General features: G+C 37.7%; 1 protein-coding gene across 1 annotated transcript in view; it reads left to right on the plus strand.

The window, feature by feature from the left end:
• The window catches only part of msh4.L (mutS homolog 4 L homeolog), a 42,946-nt gene that overhangs the window by 547 nt on the left and 29,003 nt on the right, over positions 1–13,396 (plus strand). The window contains exons 2-4 of the mRNA XM_041590341.1: positions 4,576–4,620; positions 7,967–8,110; positions 11,421–11,581. Coding sequence (XP_041446275.1) covers positions 4,576–4,620; positions 7,967–8,110; positions 11,421–11,581 — 350 coding nt within the window. The remainder of the gene's footprint in view (positions 1–4,575; positions 4,621–7,966; positions 8,111–11,420; positions 11,582–13,396) is intronic.

The following is a 13,396-nucleotide window of genomic DNA, read 5'->3' on the forward strand; positions in this document are numbered from 1 at the left end:
TATCCCATTCTACTGACTCTTCCCATTTGTGTCATCATTTACCATTCTTTATAAGTTTCCTTTTCTGCCAGGTTATTTTCCTCCACTTTCCTTTTTATTTTCTATTCCATTGTCTTATGCTCTGTATCTTTCTTTCATCTTCCTATTTTTATACTGCCCTTATACATTATCTTCTATTGTCATTGCCCTCCTCTTTCCTTTTCGTTGTATCTAACCCTACCCTCCCCGATTAGTCAGACTGATATTCCCATACTTTTTATTAAGTTGTGTTTTGCTAAGTGCAGAGAGGCTTCCCATACTACATAGCCACTTCTATCCCTATGAGACCATGAGGACTGGCATTGAGGGCTTTATTTGTCTGGATTGTGTCTTGCAAAATCTTTGCAGCGTTCTACAATACAGCGTGATCCCCAACATCAAAAAGTTGAATGCAATAGCTTCTATAATGTCTCAGGGTCTAATAATTTACTAATGCGTGTGATCGTTGATGCCCTTGTCCTAGATGTTCCTTTTCTTCTTAGAACATGATAAAGAGCACCAGACAGCTCAGGTTACCCTAATCTTGTAATAACTTATTTATAGCCTCCACTACACTCATGTTACCAGACCAAATCACAACTAGTGTCAGAAAAATAGTGAGATTTGAGGCACTCCGCTGCTTCATGTATGCCTCACACCACTTCTAGCTCACTTACATCTGTGTGGAATATTGTCTGCTAGCACAGAGAGCTCTTCTGGGATCATACAATTACTTTTGGTCCTTAGGCTAAAACTTTTACTTACTTGCTACCTGAGACAAGGATTTTGCTATTTAATACATTTGAAATAAGGTAGTATCAGGTTTTTGAGACATTTGCATTGTTAGACTGCTAATACTAGGCTTTTGGCTTTGGCTGAGAGTTAGTAATCCTAGGAAGTGCATAGAAATTGCATAGACAGTTAGAGTCGCTGACACCAGGATCAGACTGGGCCGGCGGGACACCGGGAAAAAACCTGATGGGCCCGGCTTTTATGGGCCCCGCAGGCCCAGACCCGCTCCCTGCAAAAATGATCTTCGGGTCGCTGAAAAAAACCTGTACATGCGCAGTCGCGGAAGAAAAAAACCCAGTGTGCTTGCGCAATCGCTGCAAAAAAACCCCCGGGCTGACACTGAATTTCTAAGAGGACTGTTGACCTGAAAGCCATCACAACTGCTAATATATAAGAAACCATCAAAACTGCTTATATATAAGAAACCACTAAAAATTACTGTAAATTGAAAAAGTGCTCAGAGGAACACTCTGAACATTCAAACTTCAACTGAACTTTTACAAAGGTTTACACACGTGGCATACATGTGGCAATTTAGATTGAGTACAATAAAAAGTAATCTACTACAAATCCTTGTATGTTGCCACTGGGTTCTTAAAACTATTTTGAGTTAATTGTCAAGATGAAAATTAGTCCAGGATAGCACAAAAAAGTAGATCTTTGACATATAAATTAAACTAAAAAAAATGTTATATCCCCATGGCATATTATAATTAGTGACCTAAAAGTCTTAAATAGCACTAATACTTGAAATGAAAAAGTGTATAGCTATATAGGTCAAGAAAAATTGCATTTACCAGGCCACTTTATTTCAATAGAAAATTTGATAACTGAAAGGCAGTGTGCAAAACACAAAAATGGGCTTAGTCCAGCAATTTTTTGCAGAAAATGCAGTAGACCTCACTCTTTCAAAATAACCAACTCTGACATCAATCCTGTCTCTCTCTCCATGCATGATTTATGCTGTCAGTTTTTCGTTAGATTTTGTTTATGCAAATATCAGTTGTTTCCTCTAATCTGCTTGAAAAACAAGCCCCCCTCCCCAAAACACATATTAGAGCCATCATTCAAAATTTGAAGAGGGAGAGATGCTGAGATAGTGATAGCTAATAGCATGAAAAGGGACCAAACTGAAATTTATGAGGGAAACCCCTTTTCATAATATATAATATAGATGCCACAAATTTAAGCCCTATGCCGTGTCTTAACAGCTAGAGCTATACTACTATATTAAAATTGGAAAAACCCTGTTGAATGTTTTTAATATAGGTTTCTTTTTAGAGAGAAATGAAAGCCCCTAAATGAGCTAGGCATTTTAAGAGATGTTAACAGGTTAAATTATGAGAATTTGAATAATATTGAGGGAAAATATACATTCAACATCAACCTTTCATTGACTTGGATTCTAGACTGCTGTTGATGGACATGGCACCCCAGATAAAGGCTTCAATACTTTGTACGTTAAAAGTCAAAAAAATCAAAATTAATTGCTCTGAAACCAATACAATGCATACTCTCCTGTGGTAGCTTGACTAAACTCCCAGTTATGATTACAGAAACTCAACATTGTAACCTTGGATTGATAAAGACACCAGGTACCGGTAATAATGGGCCAACTGACCATAACATATTTAAAAGATTGTGCATGTCAGGAATATAGGTCTCTGACCAAAATATCTGCAAATATTAAGGTGGCCATTTCTTGTTATATTTTCTACTGTGGCAGATGCTGGAAAAGATATTTCTTCTTCACATTCAATAACTCCATGTAACAATAAGATTCTTCCTCTGTTTTCATGGCCATGCCCACATCTTCACCACATCGTTTTTCCAATAGGAATCCCTGTCTTTGAGTTCTTTGAAGACATTGTTCACACAGTGTGTGTCTTGTACAGGATCATTGTCAAAACATGTTGAGCTTGCCCTTGGGATCGCTATATATAACAAAAAACAAATACCATTCAGATGTACAAAAGGGAGGAATCTGTTTACAATCCTCCCCACCAATTGTAAATTTACAGTATACATTATCTGCTATTCACCAAATTACACTTAAAGCTACAAAGGCTCCATAAGGTGGCTCTTGATAACACTGATGTTTGTTTGAATTGCTCTGCTGGGGCAGGGAATGGTGTAAAATATATGTGGCATATTTCAGTACATAGTGTATATATTCTAGTGTATTAATAATGGATGACTGTGATGTCTACATTCTGAACTGTGTATTATGGGGCCATGCAAGAATTTATGCAAAACTGAAGTGTCATTAACAGTAAGCATTACTACAATTGTGAGTGAAACAAGTTAGAACAAGTGACCTGAATCAGTGCTCAAAAGGAAAAAACTGTATAAATGTCCACTATAAGCAAAGACAGATTTATAGGCAGACAGACAGACAGACAGATAGATAGATAGTATAGGTAGCATAAACTAAACTTGGCTGTTCTTCTCTGAAATTTTGATACACTTTAACTTGACATAATTATCTCCTTTAGTGCCTAAAGTGTATATAAGCATATGAACAACAGAAACATCATTTTAAAAGTTCCAGGGACACCAAGGCAGAGAACATATTTCTCAGGTTTCCCCCACAGTGTGTCCATACACAGCTTTCCATAACTTTGCCCAAAACAGCATTGTCGTCCCCCCACAGCTTTTCCCAAAATAGCATGCCCCAATACAGTTTTGCCCCTCACAGCTTTACCCAAAACAGAATGCCCCACACAGTGTTCCTACACAATGCTTGCCCACACAGCTTTTCCAGACACAGTTCCCCACATGCAAGGTTCCATTACATAGGTTCCCCCACACACAGCTGTCTCTCACACAAGGGTTCCCTTACATAGGTTCCCCCACACACAGCTATCTCCCATACAAGTTCCCTTACATAGGTTTCCCCACACATAGTTCTCTCTCACACAAGGTTCCATTACATAGGTTCCCCCACACACAGCTGTCTCTCAAACAAGGTTCCCTTACATAGGTTCCCCCACGCACATTTCTCTCTCACACAAGGTTCCTTTACATAGGTTCCCCCACACACAGTTCTCTCTCACACAAGGGTTCCCTTACATAGGTTCCCCCAACACACAGTTCTCTCTCACACAAGGTTCCCCCACACACAGCTATCTCCCATACAAGGTTCCCTTACATAGCTTCCCCCACACACAGCTGTCTCTCACACAAGGTTCCCTTACAAAGGTTCCCCCACACACAGCTGTCTCTCACATAAGGTTCCCTTACATAGGTTCCCCCACACACAGCTGTCTCTCACACAAGGTTCCCTTGCATACTTTCCCCACACACAGCTGTCTCTCACACAAGGTTCTCTTGCATACTTTCCCCACACACTGCTTTTCCCTGCACAGTGTTTCTTACATGATTAGCGCACACTGATTTCCCCATAATGGCACAAAATAGATGAAATGTGACACAAAGAGGGAGAACTTATGTACTGATTTGAATCCTTCAGTGCACAGCAAGCAAGCTGACATCCAGTTACAGCCTGTAAAAGTCCTGTGGAGAGATGTGAGGAGACAAAACTTGAGGAGACAGTGGTGCACCCATCAACTGATAAATCAGCAGTGTTTGACATCCTATTGCTTTTTATCAGGCTACTGCAGAGTATGGAGGTGGATTTTTTAAATGGTAACTATGTGCCTAAAGCCAAGTAAATAAAAAACAGTCTTGGGGACAGGGATATTATTTTAAGTGTATAGTATGTATATTTTCTTAAATTTTGTTACTGTTACTGTTCCTTTAAAGGAAGCAGCTCAAGTCCGGCAATAGCGGAAGCTGACCAGCAAAGAGGTGAGTGAGAATGTTAGATGTGTGAACATTGAATTGACGGTCTGTCACCTTAGCTTTTCTAATGTAATATATATGTGTCTGTGTTGTTTAATTTGCCTTATAGTACCTGTGTAAATTGTTTTTAGTGTTTTTAAATTAACCCAACACAGATTTGTGGGCATTTTAGATTCAGCCTCAGGCCCGGATTTGTGGCAAGGCCACAAACGCCCAGGCTTAGGGCGGCATGCTGCCCAGCCACACCATCTGCCAATGTCCGGCCTAGGGGAGCTGGAAACAGAAATCCGGTCCTGTTCAGCCTCACATTTTACTACTCAGTTAATTCGATTTTTAAAGTCACTTGGGCCAAGTAAATATGCATTTTTTAAAATGTATATTATGCATTTAATGTGGTGAATTTGGCCACACCCTGAATGTGAAGCCAGTGTGGGGTGTGTACATAGCTATCTGGAGCTAATGATACAGAGGGATGGAAATCTTCCAAGTAACACTCACTGGGTCTCCAGTTCAAAACATAGTTGTAACCCACACCCAACAAGATGATGTCACCAAATGGGAGCGATTATGTGATAACCTCACTGTAGGGGGAGAGATCTGGCTTGGAGCCTTCTTATTAATTACTGGACCTGTTAAACCAAAATTCAAGTTGTTTATTAGTTGTTTTTTATATGTTGTTGATATGTTTTATTTTTTTATTTTATCTGCATCCACACACTTTTTTTTCTTGTTTAAGGGGAACTTTTGCAAAAATGAAAATCTAGGGGCAGATTTAGCAAAGGTCGAGGTGAATTTTCGAATGAAAAAATTTTCGAAATTTGAGCTATTTTTTGTGTACTTCAACTAGGCAATAGTCCAAACCCGATTCGAATTTGAAAAAATCAAAAATTAGAATATCGAAATTTATCATGTACTGTCTCTTTAAAAATTTGACTTCGACCATTCGGCATCTAAAACCTGCTGAATTGCTGTTTTAGCCTATGGGGGACCTCCTAGAACCTATTTGGAGTCAATTAGTGTAAAATCAAAGTTTTTTTTAAGAAAAACTTAGAATCGAATTTGATCGATTGCGCTATTCCTTTGATTCGTATGATTCTAATTCGGCCAAATACAGACCAATTCGATAGAAAATTTCGGTTGGTCTTTTTGAATTCGAATTTCGACATTTTTTTAAATCAAAAAAAAAAGTTCATTTTCACTATTCCTTTCTCAGCATCTGTTTCTCTTCATTATCTCTGCATCTGTTTCTCTTCATTGTATCTTCATGCAGGAGTTGGGTATCAGATATTTATTGGCAGTTAGATCCAATATATCTTATAGGGGGACTCCTTTTGCCTTGAAGATGTATTAGAGCTCACTCTATTAAAATCACCAGACATCATGTCTCTCTACATGCAGAATTTGTGCAAAAGGCAGTTATTTTTTACATTTTGTTTGTACTGGAATCAGTTATTTGAATGAGCTCTAATACATCTGCTAAGAAAGGAAGCCCCCCTATAAGATATATTGGATCTAACTGTCAATGACTATCTGACACCCAACTCCTGCATGAAGACAGAATGAAGAGCAACAGATGCTAAGAGAGGGATAGTGAAGATAAATTTAATTAGCTTAGAAACGGTACAGAATATTTAATTGATTGTATTTAGAAAGTTTCTTATTTCGGTATTATGAAGCTTATATTAAATGTTCATTTTTGCGAGTTCCCCTTTAATTTACTGCAACCAGGCAAGGCTTCAAGGTGGGATTCTAGGAAATGCAGTTTGAATTGTGTAGTCTCTACTGTATTCTCTTGATAAATTACTGGATTTTCAATTAAATTGTTGCCTTGCTTTACTTTTCTAAATTAGAGTAATTTCAAAGAAACTGCATTAGCAAACGAGAGACTTAAACATTTGCAAATATGTATAAGTTCACTAGGCATGGTATAGACTGAGAAGTTCAAGGTTCCGGACAACACACCAGGGAAATTTCTTTTAACCAAGACAGCAACATTTTAGGTCCACACTGATTCTTTATCAAGGTATCAAGTTGCTTGATAAAGGGTCAGTGCGGACCTGAAACATTGCTGTTTTAGTATGTGCCAATAATCAGGGTCGGACTGGGGGGCCCGGGGCCCACCGGGACAGCTGGTCCAGGGCCCCCTGCCGCTCTGTGTGCCGCTAGGTGTGCCGCTCTGTGTGCACGCAAGAACGCGAGCGGCGTTTCTCTGTGCGCATGCGCGAGTGGTGTTTCTTTGTGCGCATGCGCGAGTTGTGTTCCTTTGTGCGCATGCTTGAGCGGTGTTCCTTTGTGCGCATGCTTGAGCGGCGAAGCGCCGAAAACTTTTTTTTTTTAAAAAAAATTTAATTTTGGGAAAGGGGGACTGGCCCGGCGGGGGCCCACGAGGGTCGGGGCCCACCGGGTTTTTTCCCGGTATCCCGCCAGGCCAGTCCGTCACTGCCAATAATACAAATAAAAGCATTTCAATTACATAAAGAAATTTCATGACTGACTTCTGGTTTGCATGCCAACCTTCTTCCCTAAGAATGTTGTCTATATCAGTAAGGTCATGCACTATTGTAAGCAGGTTCATATTGCCTACATGCATACAAATTATTTCAGTCTGCTGAAGGCATAATTATTCCTCGACCAGCATGTGAATGGCTTGCCAATGCAAAATTATACACAATGGAGGAACTTCACGTTGCATCTCGATGCGCGCTGCGTTTTCATCCGACAGTCGGATAAATGTAGTTCTTACCTGCGATTTGGAACATCCAACACATTTCATCGCATGCATTTCATCGCATGGCGACGTGTTGGCACCAGACACATCTTGGAGTTCCTCCCTAAGTGTTGAACATTTCCCTTTGCCTAATGAAATTCAGTGTGTAGGGCTTTGATGAAATATTTGCAACCCTACTTTTAACACATTTAATTACTCTCCTCTTTCAAGCCAAATGTAGGCATGTATAATTGTTATATGTATTGCAGTGCGAGTTATAGGTGTTATGGTAACTTTGATCACATGGCAAATATTTATTTTGTTCATCCTTGTGAACTTCAGAAAAACCTTGCACAAACGTTGCAGGAGACTTGGCTCATTCATACACGGTATTGATGATTTTTGCATATAGTGTTCATTTTGCTAATTGCAGAAATATTGGTGATTGTAAATAGTTTGCTGAGGACATGGCATGCTATTTATGAAGAGCAGAACGTATATTTTAGGCTTGCTGGAATGGCAGGTATATCTCAAAGTAAACGGTGTAAGGAAAGGAAGAACTATGCGTATTATCACATCAGTGTGCAATTGACTCTCGCCCCTAGCGTTGTTTGATTATTTTCCATTTTTTTTTCTTTATTGAAGACTCCTACTTTGCAGACAGGAGTTCATTTGGAGGAAATACTAGTGCGTTTAACTTAACCTCAAGTAGCGATTCAATTGCAGGAAAAGCAAGAGAAAGCTTCTTCACAAAGCCTAAACTTAAAACTGCCATAAATGGATTTTCAGGTAATCTATTCTGATTGTTTTAGTATATTGACTTCAAGGGTGTTATTTATTAAAGTCCAAATGCTAAAAACTGGAAAAATTCAAGTTTTTTTTTTTACTATAAAATTCTAATTTTTAGTGAAAAAAAACTAGATTTTTTTTGAGATTTATTATACCCCGAAGCTGCAAAAAGTCCAAATCCAAAAAGACTCCATCTTCAACCTGTTGAAGTCAATGGCAGAGGTCCTATTTGCAATTTTAAGATATTATCTGTGCTGAGTTTTGCACAGAAATCCAAACATTTCAGTCTTTTACACGGATTTCATGAAAATTCTGACTTTTCATGCGAAAATCTGAAAAAAAGTTGTGATTTTTGTCAATCCGATTTTTTAGTTTTTTTTATTGATAAATAAGGGTAAATCGTGGATTCTAGTTTGGTTGGCCTTTTTTTATTTATAAAATCCAAAGATTGATGTTTCCCCACAGTTCACTTTCAGATTTCTGCATAGATTGCAGTGGAGTTTTCACGTGATAAGCAAATTTAATGTTAACAAAGCTTGCAAAATTTATAGTGATTACAATTTTTTTTATAGCTTTAAGGAATAGTGCCCCAAGTGATATGTTCACAAGCATTCCAGATGTTATATTATTTATGGTCCCAAGCATTCCAGATTTTATATTACATGTATCGGATCCATTATCCAGAAACCCATTATCCAGAAAGCTCTGAATTACAGAAAGGCAGTCTCCCATAGACTCCATTATAATCAAATAATTACATTTTTTTATAATGATTTCCTTTTTCTCTGTAATAATAAAACAGTACCTTGTACTTGATCCAAACTAATATATAATTAATCCTTATTGGAAGTAAAATCAGCTTATTGGGTTTATTTAATATTTACGTGATTTTCAAGTAGACTTAAGGTATGAAGGTCCAAATTACAGAAAGATCCGTTATCCGGAAAACCCCATGTCCCAAGCATTTTGGATAACAGGTCCTATGCCTGTATTATTATTTATATTTTGCCATTTGATGTAACTGACTTCTGCTTTTCTTAAAACAGTGGATCTTTTTTTTTTATACAAGATAGAGATTGACTTTTAACTTTTAGGGGGTATCACGGATACTTCCACGTGACTTTAGGTGTGGCTATCACACCTTGCACACAGGTTAGACTAGCATAACAGCACCCCAAATACCAACCAACACCCACAAAACTCATTCACTGCCACCATCTATCATTAACAGGCGATAGAAACCTAATATGACTATTTCCCTGTTCTCTCTAACAGGTAGTAACTCACACTACACCAATGCATTAAACACTTTCTCACTTTAGTCAGGGTAAGTTCCTACTGATTCAACCAGTACTCCAGCATACACACAGACTAGCATTTCCATTCAGCATGCAGAGGGTTAAAGGGCATGTAAAGGAAAAAAAATAAAATCCCATTTTTACTTTCTTTAATGAAAAAGAAACCTATCTAAAAACCTGACTGTATGCAGTGAAATTCTTCCTTCATTTGCTGCTGTGGATAGGAATTGTCAGGGAAACAATCATACTTATGAACAGCAGGGGAGCCCCCTTACTTCCAAACCATGCAGAACTCAAGCAGCTTTGTTTGTTTCCCTGTTTTGATCATTTATGACGATCCCTAAGCAGCCCACACCACACTGAGCATGTGCGTAGTCTTGGTCTTGCAAAGATGTTTAACAATGTTACAAGATGGTTACCCCCTGTGGCCAACTTTGAAAGCATAAATAATTTGTTTGATTAGGCTTGTGGTGCAGTACTTTCATGTTTATGTTTATTATACAAAATACAGCATTTCTAGCCTTATTCTATTTTAGACTTTACTTTCCCTTTAAAGAGACATACATTCAATAAAAACTTTGACCATCGAATGGGCTACTTCGACCTTCAACTTCGAATCGAACGGTTCGAACTAAAAATCGTTCGACTATTCGACCATTCGATAGTCGAAGTACTGTCTCTTTAAGAAAAAACTTCGACCCCCTAGTTCGCCACCTAAAAGCTACCGAAGTCAATGTTAGCCTACGATTCGAAGGATTTAATCATTCTTTTGAACGATTTTTCATTCCATCTTTCGATCGAACGAATATCGATAAATCCTTCGACTTCGACATTCGAAGTCGAAGGATTTAACTTCGACAGTCGAATATCGAGGGTTAATTAACCCTCAATATTTGACCTTAAGTAAATTTGCCCCTTAATGTGACCTTCACTTCACCTGTGAGGGGGCTTGCTGGGAACTTTAAGTTCTCCCTCCTTGGGCTTTCCCCCTCCCCATGGAATGGCTCTTATCAGTCTGGGCTTAGAGAAGGGCATTACAGCTCTGACCCCTCTGACCATAGTGAAAAGAGGCCTGTTATGTGTCTGATTTAGGTGAAGAAATGTTTGTTTATGATACATTAGCCTGTATCATGACAGGGGCTATTTACTAAAATTTGAATTTCTCCCATATTTTATTTAAAAAAAACACAACCAAACTCCCTTACTCGATGTGGCCTTATTTATCAATAAAATAACCCGAATTTATCAGAAGCAGAAAAACTCGATAAAATAGAGCGAAAAAGTCAGATTTTTGGGCTAATCCCCACAAGACCACGATAACTTCAAATTGAGATAGGTGCCTCTCCCATTGGCTTATACAGGACCTTGACAGATCTGAGATGACAGATTTTGGATGCAGGTTTTTTGCAGCATCGGGGTATAATAAAGCTCAAAAAATAAGAGTTATTATTAAAAAAAGCCCGACCAAACTAGAATCCACGATTTGACCTTATTTATTATTAAAAAAAACTTGAATTTAGCAGATCGGGGAAAAACGAGTGAAAATCCGAATCGACAAATGTCAGGAATCATCTAGTGAATATTTATTCTGTGTGGCTACATGTTGAGTAAAGTTACTTCACGATAAATCGTGATTGTGCAGAGTTTTTATGTACTGAATTGTTTCAAAAGCTGAAACCTGACTGTACGTTATCAATCTGTCATTGATAATAATGATAATGCTAATGGACTGTTACTGCACTAATATGGCAGCCCACATAGAGAATCAGGTAGGTAATATAAAAGCTTAGGGTAATACTTTTCTTTCAAAATTATAAATGGTATGCAAAGACAATATAATGATATATGTAAAAAATATATTTTCTATTGTAAGTTTCTCTTTAAGTGGTGTTATTAGTCCAGGAAGGTAAGTGTGAAGCAGAGCATAAGCATATGCAGTTTTGTTTGCTTGATGTTAATTGTACTCTGATACACTCCCACTGTATATTCTATTATATTCTATTCTGTTTTAGAATCATCATCAGCAATATCAGCTCAGTCTTCTGCATCAGTCATTGTAGCTGTAGTAGAAGGAAGAGGACTTGCTAGAGGTGAAATAGGAATGGCAAGTCTAGATTTGAAAAATCCTGAAGTTGTGCTGTCTCAGTTTGCAGACAATACAATATATGTAAAGGTAAATGTGTTGTAAAGGTAAAGTGCTGATCTTTGTTTTTTTACATGTGATATAAATTCAATAAAAAATTGCTGAATTAAACTTTACCTGTGATACCGCATTTCACTAGTCTCAGTCTGTATTTACTGATAACCAAGGTCATATGAATACTTCATTTTATATAATCTACAGTAATTGCTTTTTACATACAGTATGACAATTGCTTGTTAAATACAGCAGTTCAAAATGTGTCAGTGAAGGTTTTCATTTGTCCAGATCATTATATACAATATCGAGCAATGATAAGTTACAAGTGACTGTATTCATGCTCATAAAACCATTTTCCTCTGGTAGGTGCCCTTTAACCAAAACAGCTAACCGATTATGAGTCACTGGAAATTAAATTCCTATTTCTCAGTTTTGCAAAATGCCATTTTTTACCAGCATTTTAGTGGACTTTTGTGGATACAGTCTGCACAGAGAAAAATCTGTTAACTCCTTCCTGTGCAGTATAATGCACAAAAAGGTTATAAGAGGCCTTAGTGCCAAGACTAAATTATATGGTATTGCAGTATTCCAAGAGGTACTCTGAGTTTAGTTCTAGAGTGACTGAAGAAAGATTCTCTATGAAGGAATTCAGTAAGGGATAGTGTCAAAACGCATCAGTTAATAGTGCTGCTCCAGCAGAATGCTGCACTGAAATCCATTTCTCAAAAGAGCAAACATATTTTTTTATATTTAATTTTGAAATCTGACATGGGCTAGATATATTATTAGTTTCCCAGCTGCCCCCAGTCATGTAACTTGTGCTCTGATAAACTTCAGTCACTCTTTACTGCTGTACTGCAAGTTGGAGTGATATCACACCCATCCCATTCCCCCCAGCAGCCTAACAACAGAACAATAGGAAGGTAACAGCTCCCTGACACAAGATAACAGCTGCCTGGTAGATCTAACAACAGCACTCAATAGTAAAATCCAGGTCCCACTGCAAAACATTCAGTTACATTGAGTAGGAGAAGCAACGGCCTGCCAGAAAGCAGTTCCATCCTCAAATGCTGGGTCTTTCTGAAAGCACATGACCAGGCAAAATTACCTGAGATGGCTGCCTACACACCAATATTACAACTTGAGAAAATACACTTGCTGGTTCAGGAATTAGATTTTATATTGTAGAGTGAATTATTTGCAGTGTAAACAGTGTAATTTAGAAATAAAATCTACATCATAAAAATCATGACAGAATCCCTTTAGGGAGTTCCTCACCCAGATGATTTTGTCTCAGTAAGAGTTCTATCTTACCAATTGCTATTAAATTTGATGATGATATCATCATGATTTGAAGCTGCACTATTTTGCCTGTTTATTGTTTCTTACATTTAGGGGGTTATTTATTAAAGTCCGAATGGCAAATACTCTGAATTTTTAGTGGAAAAAAACCTAAAATTTTTTGATTTATTATACTCCAAGGCTGCAAAAAGTCATAATCTGAAAATCAACCATCATACTGAGGATGTATATAAGTCAAGCCACGGTCTGCGCTGGAATTAGTCTGAAAATGCGACTATTTCAGGCTTTTCAGACAAAAATCTGAAAACCTTGGGCTTTTTCGGGAAAAAGTCTGAAAAGAATCTAGTGATTCTGGAAGAAAATCTTGAAATTTTATAGCATTTTCCCCAATCTGATTAGATTGAGCTTTTTTAATAATAAATAAGGTCAAATCGTGGATTCTAGTTTGGACTTTTTTAAATAAAATAATCATAGAAATGTGGATTTTGATAAATAACCCCCTCACAGCTGTTTAGAATGTGAAAAAAAAGTTTCAAGGCCTGGTCT

The sequence above is a fragment of the Xenopus laevis genome, chromosome 4L, assembly GCF_017654675.1.
Source record: "Xenopus laevis strain J_2021 chromosome 4L, Xenopus_laevis_v10.1, whole genome shotgun sequence".
NCBI lineage: Eukaryota > Metazoa > Chordata > Amphibia > Anura > Pipidae > Xenopus > Xenopus laevis.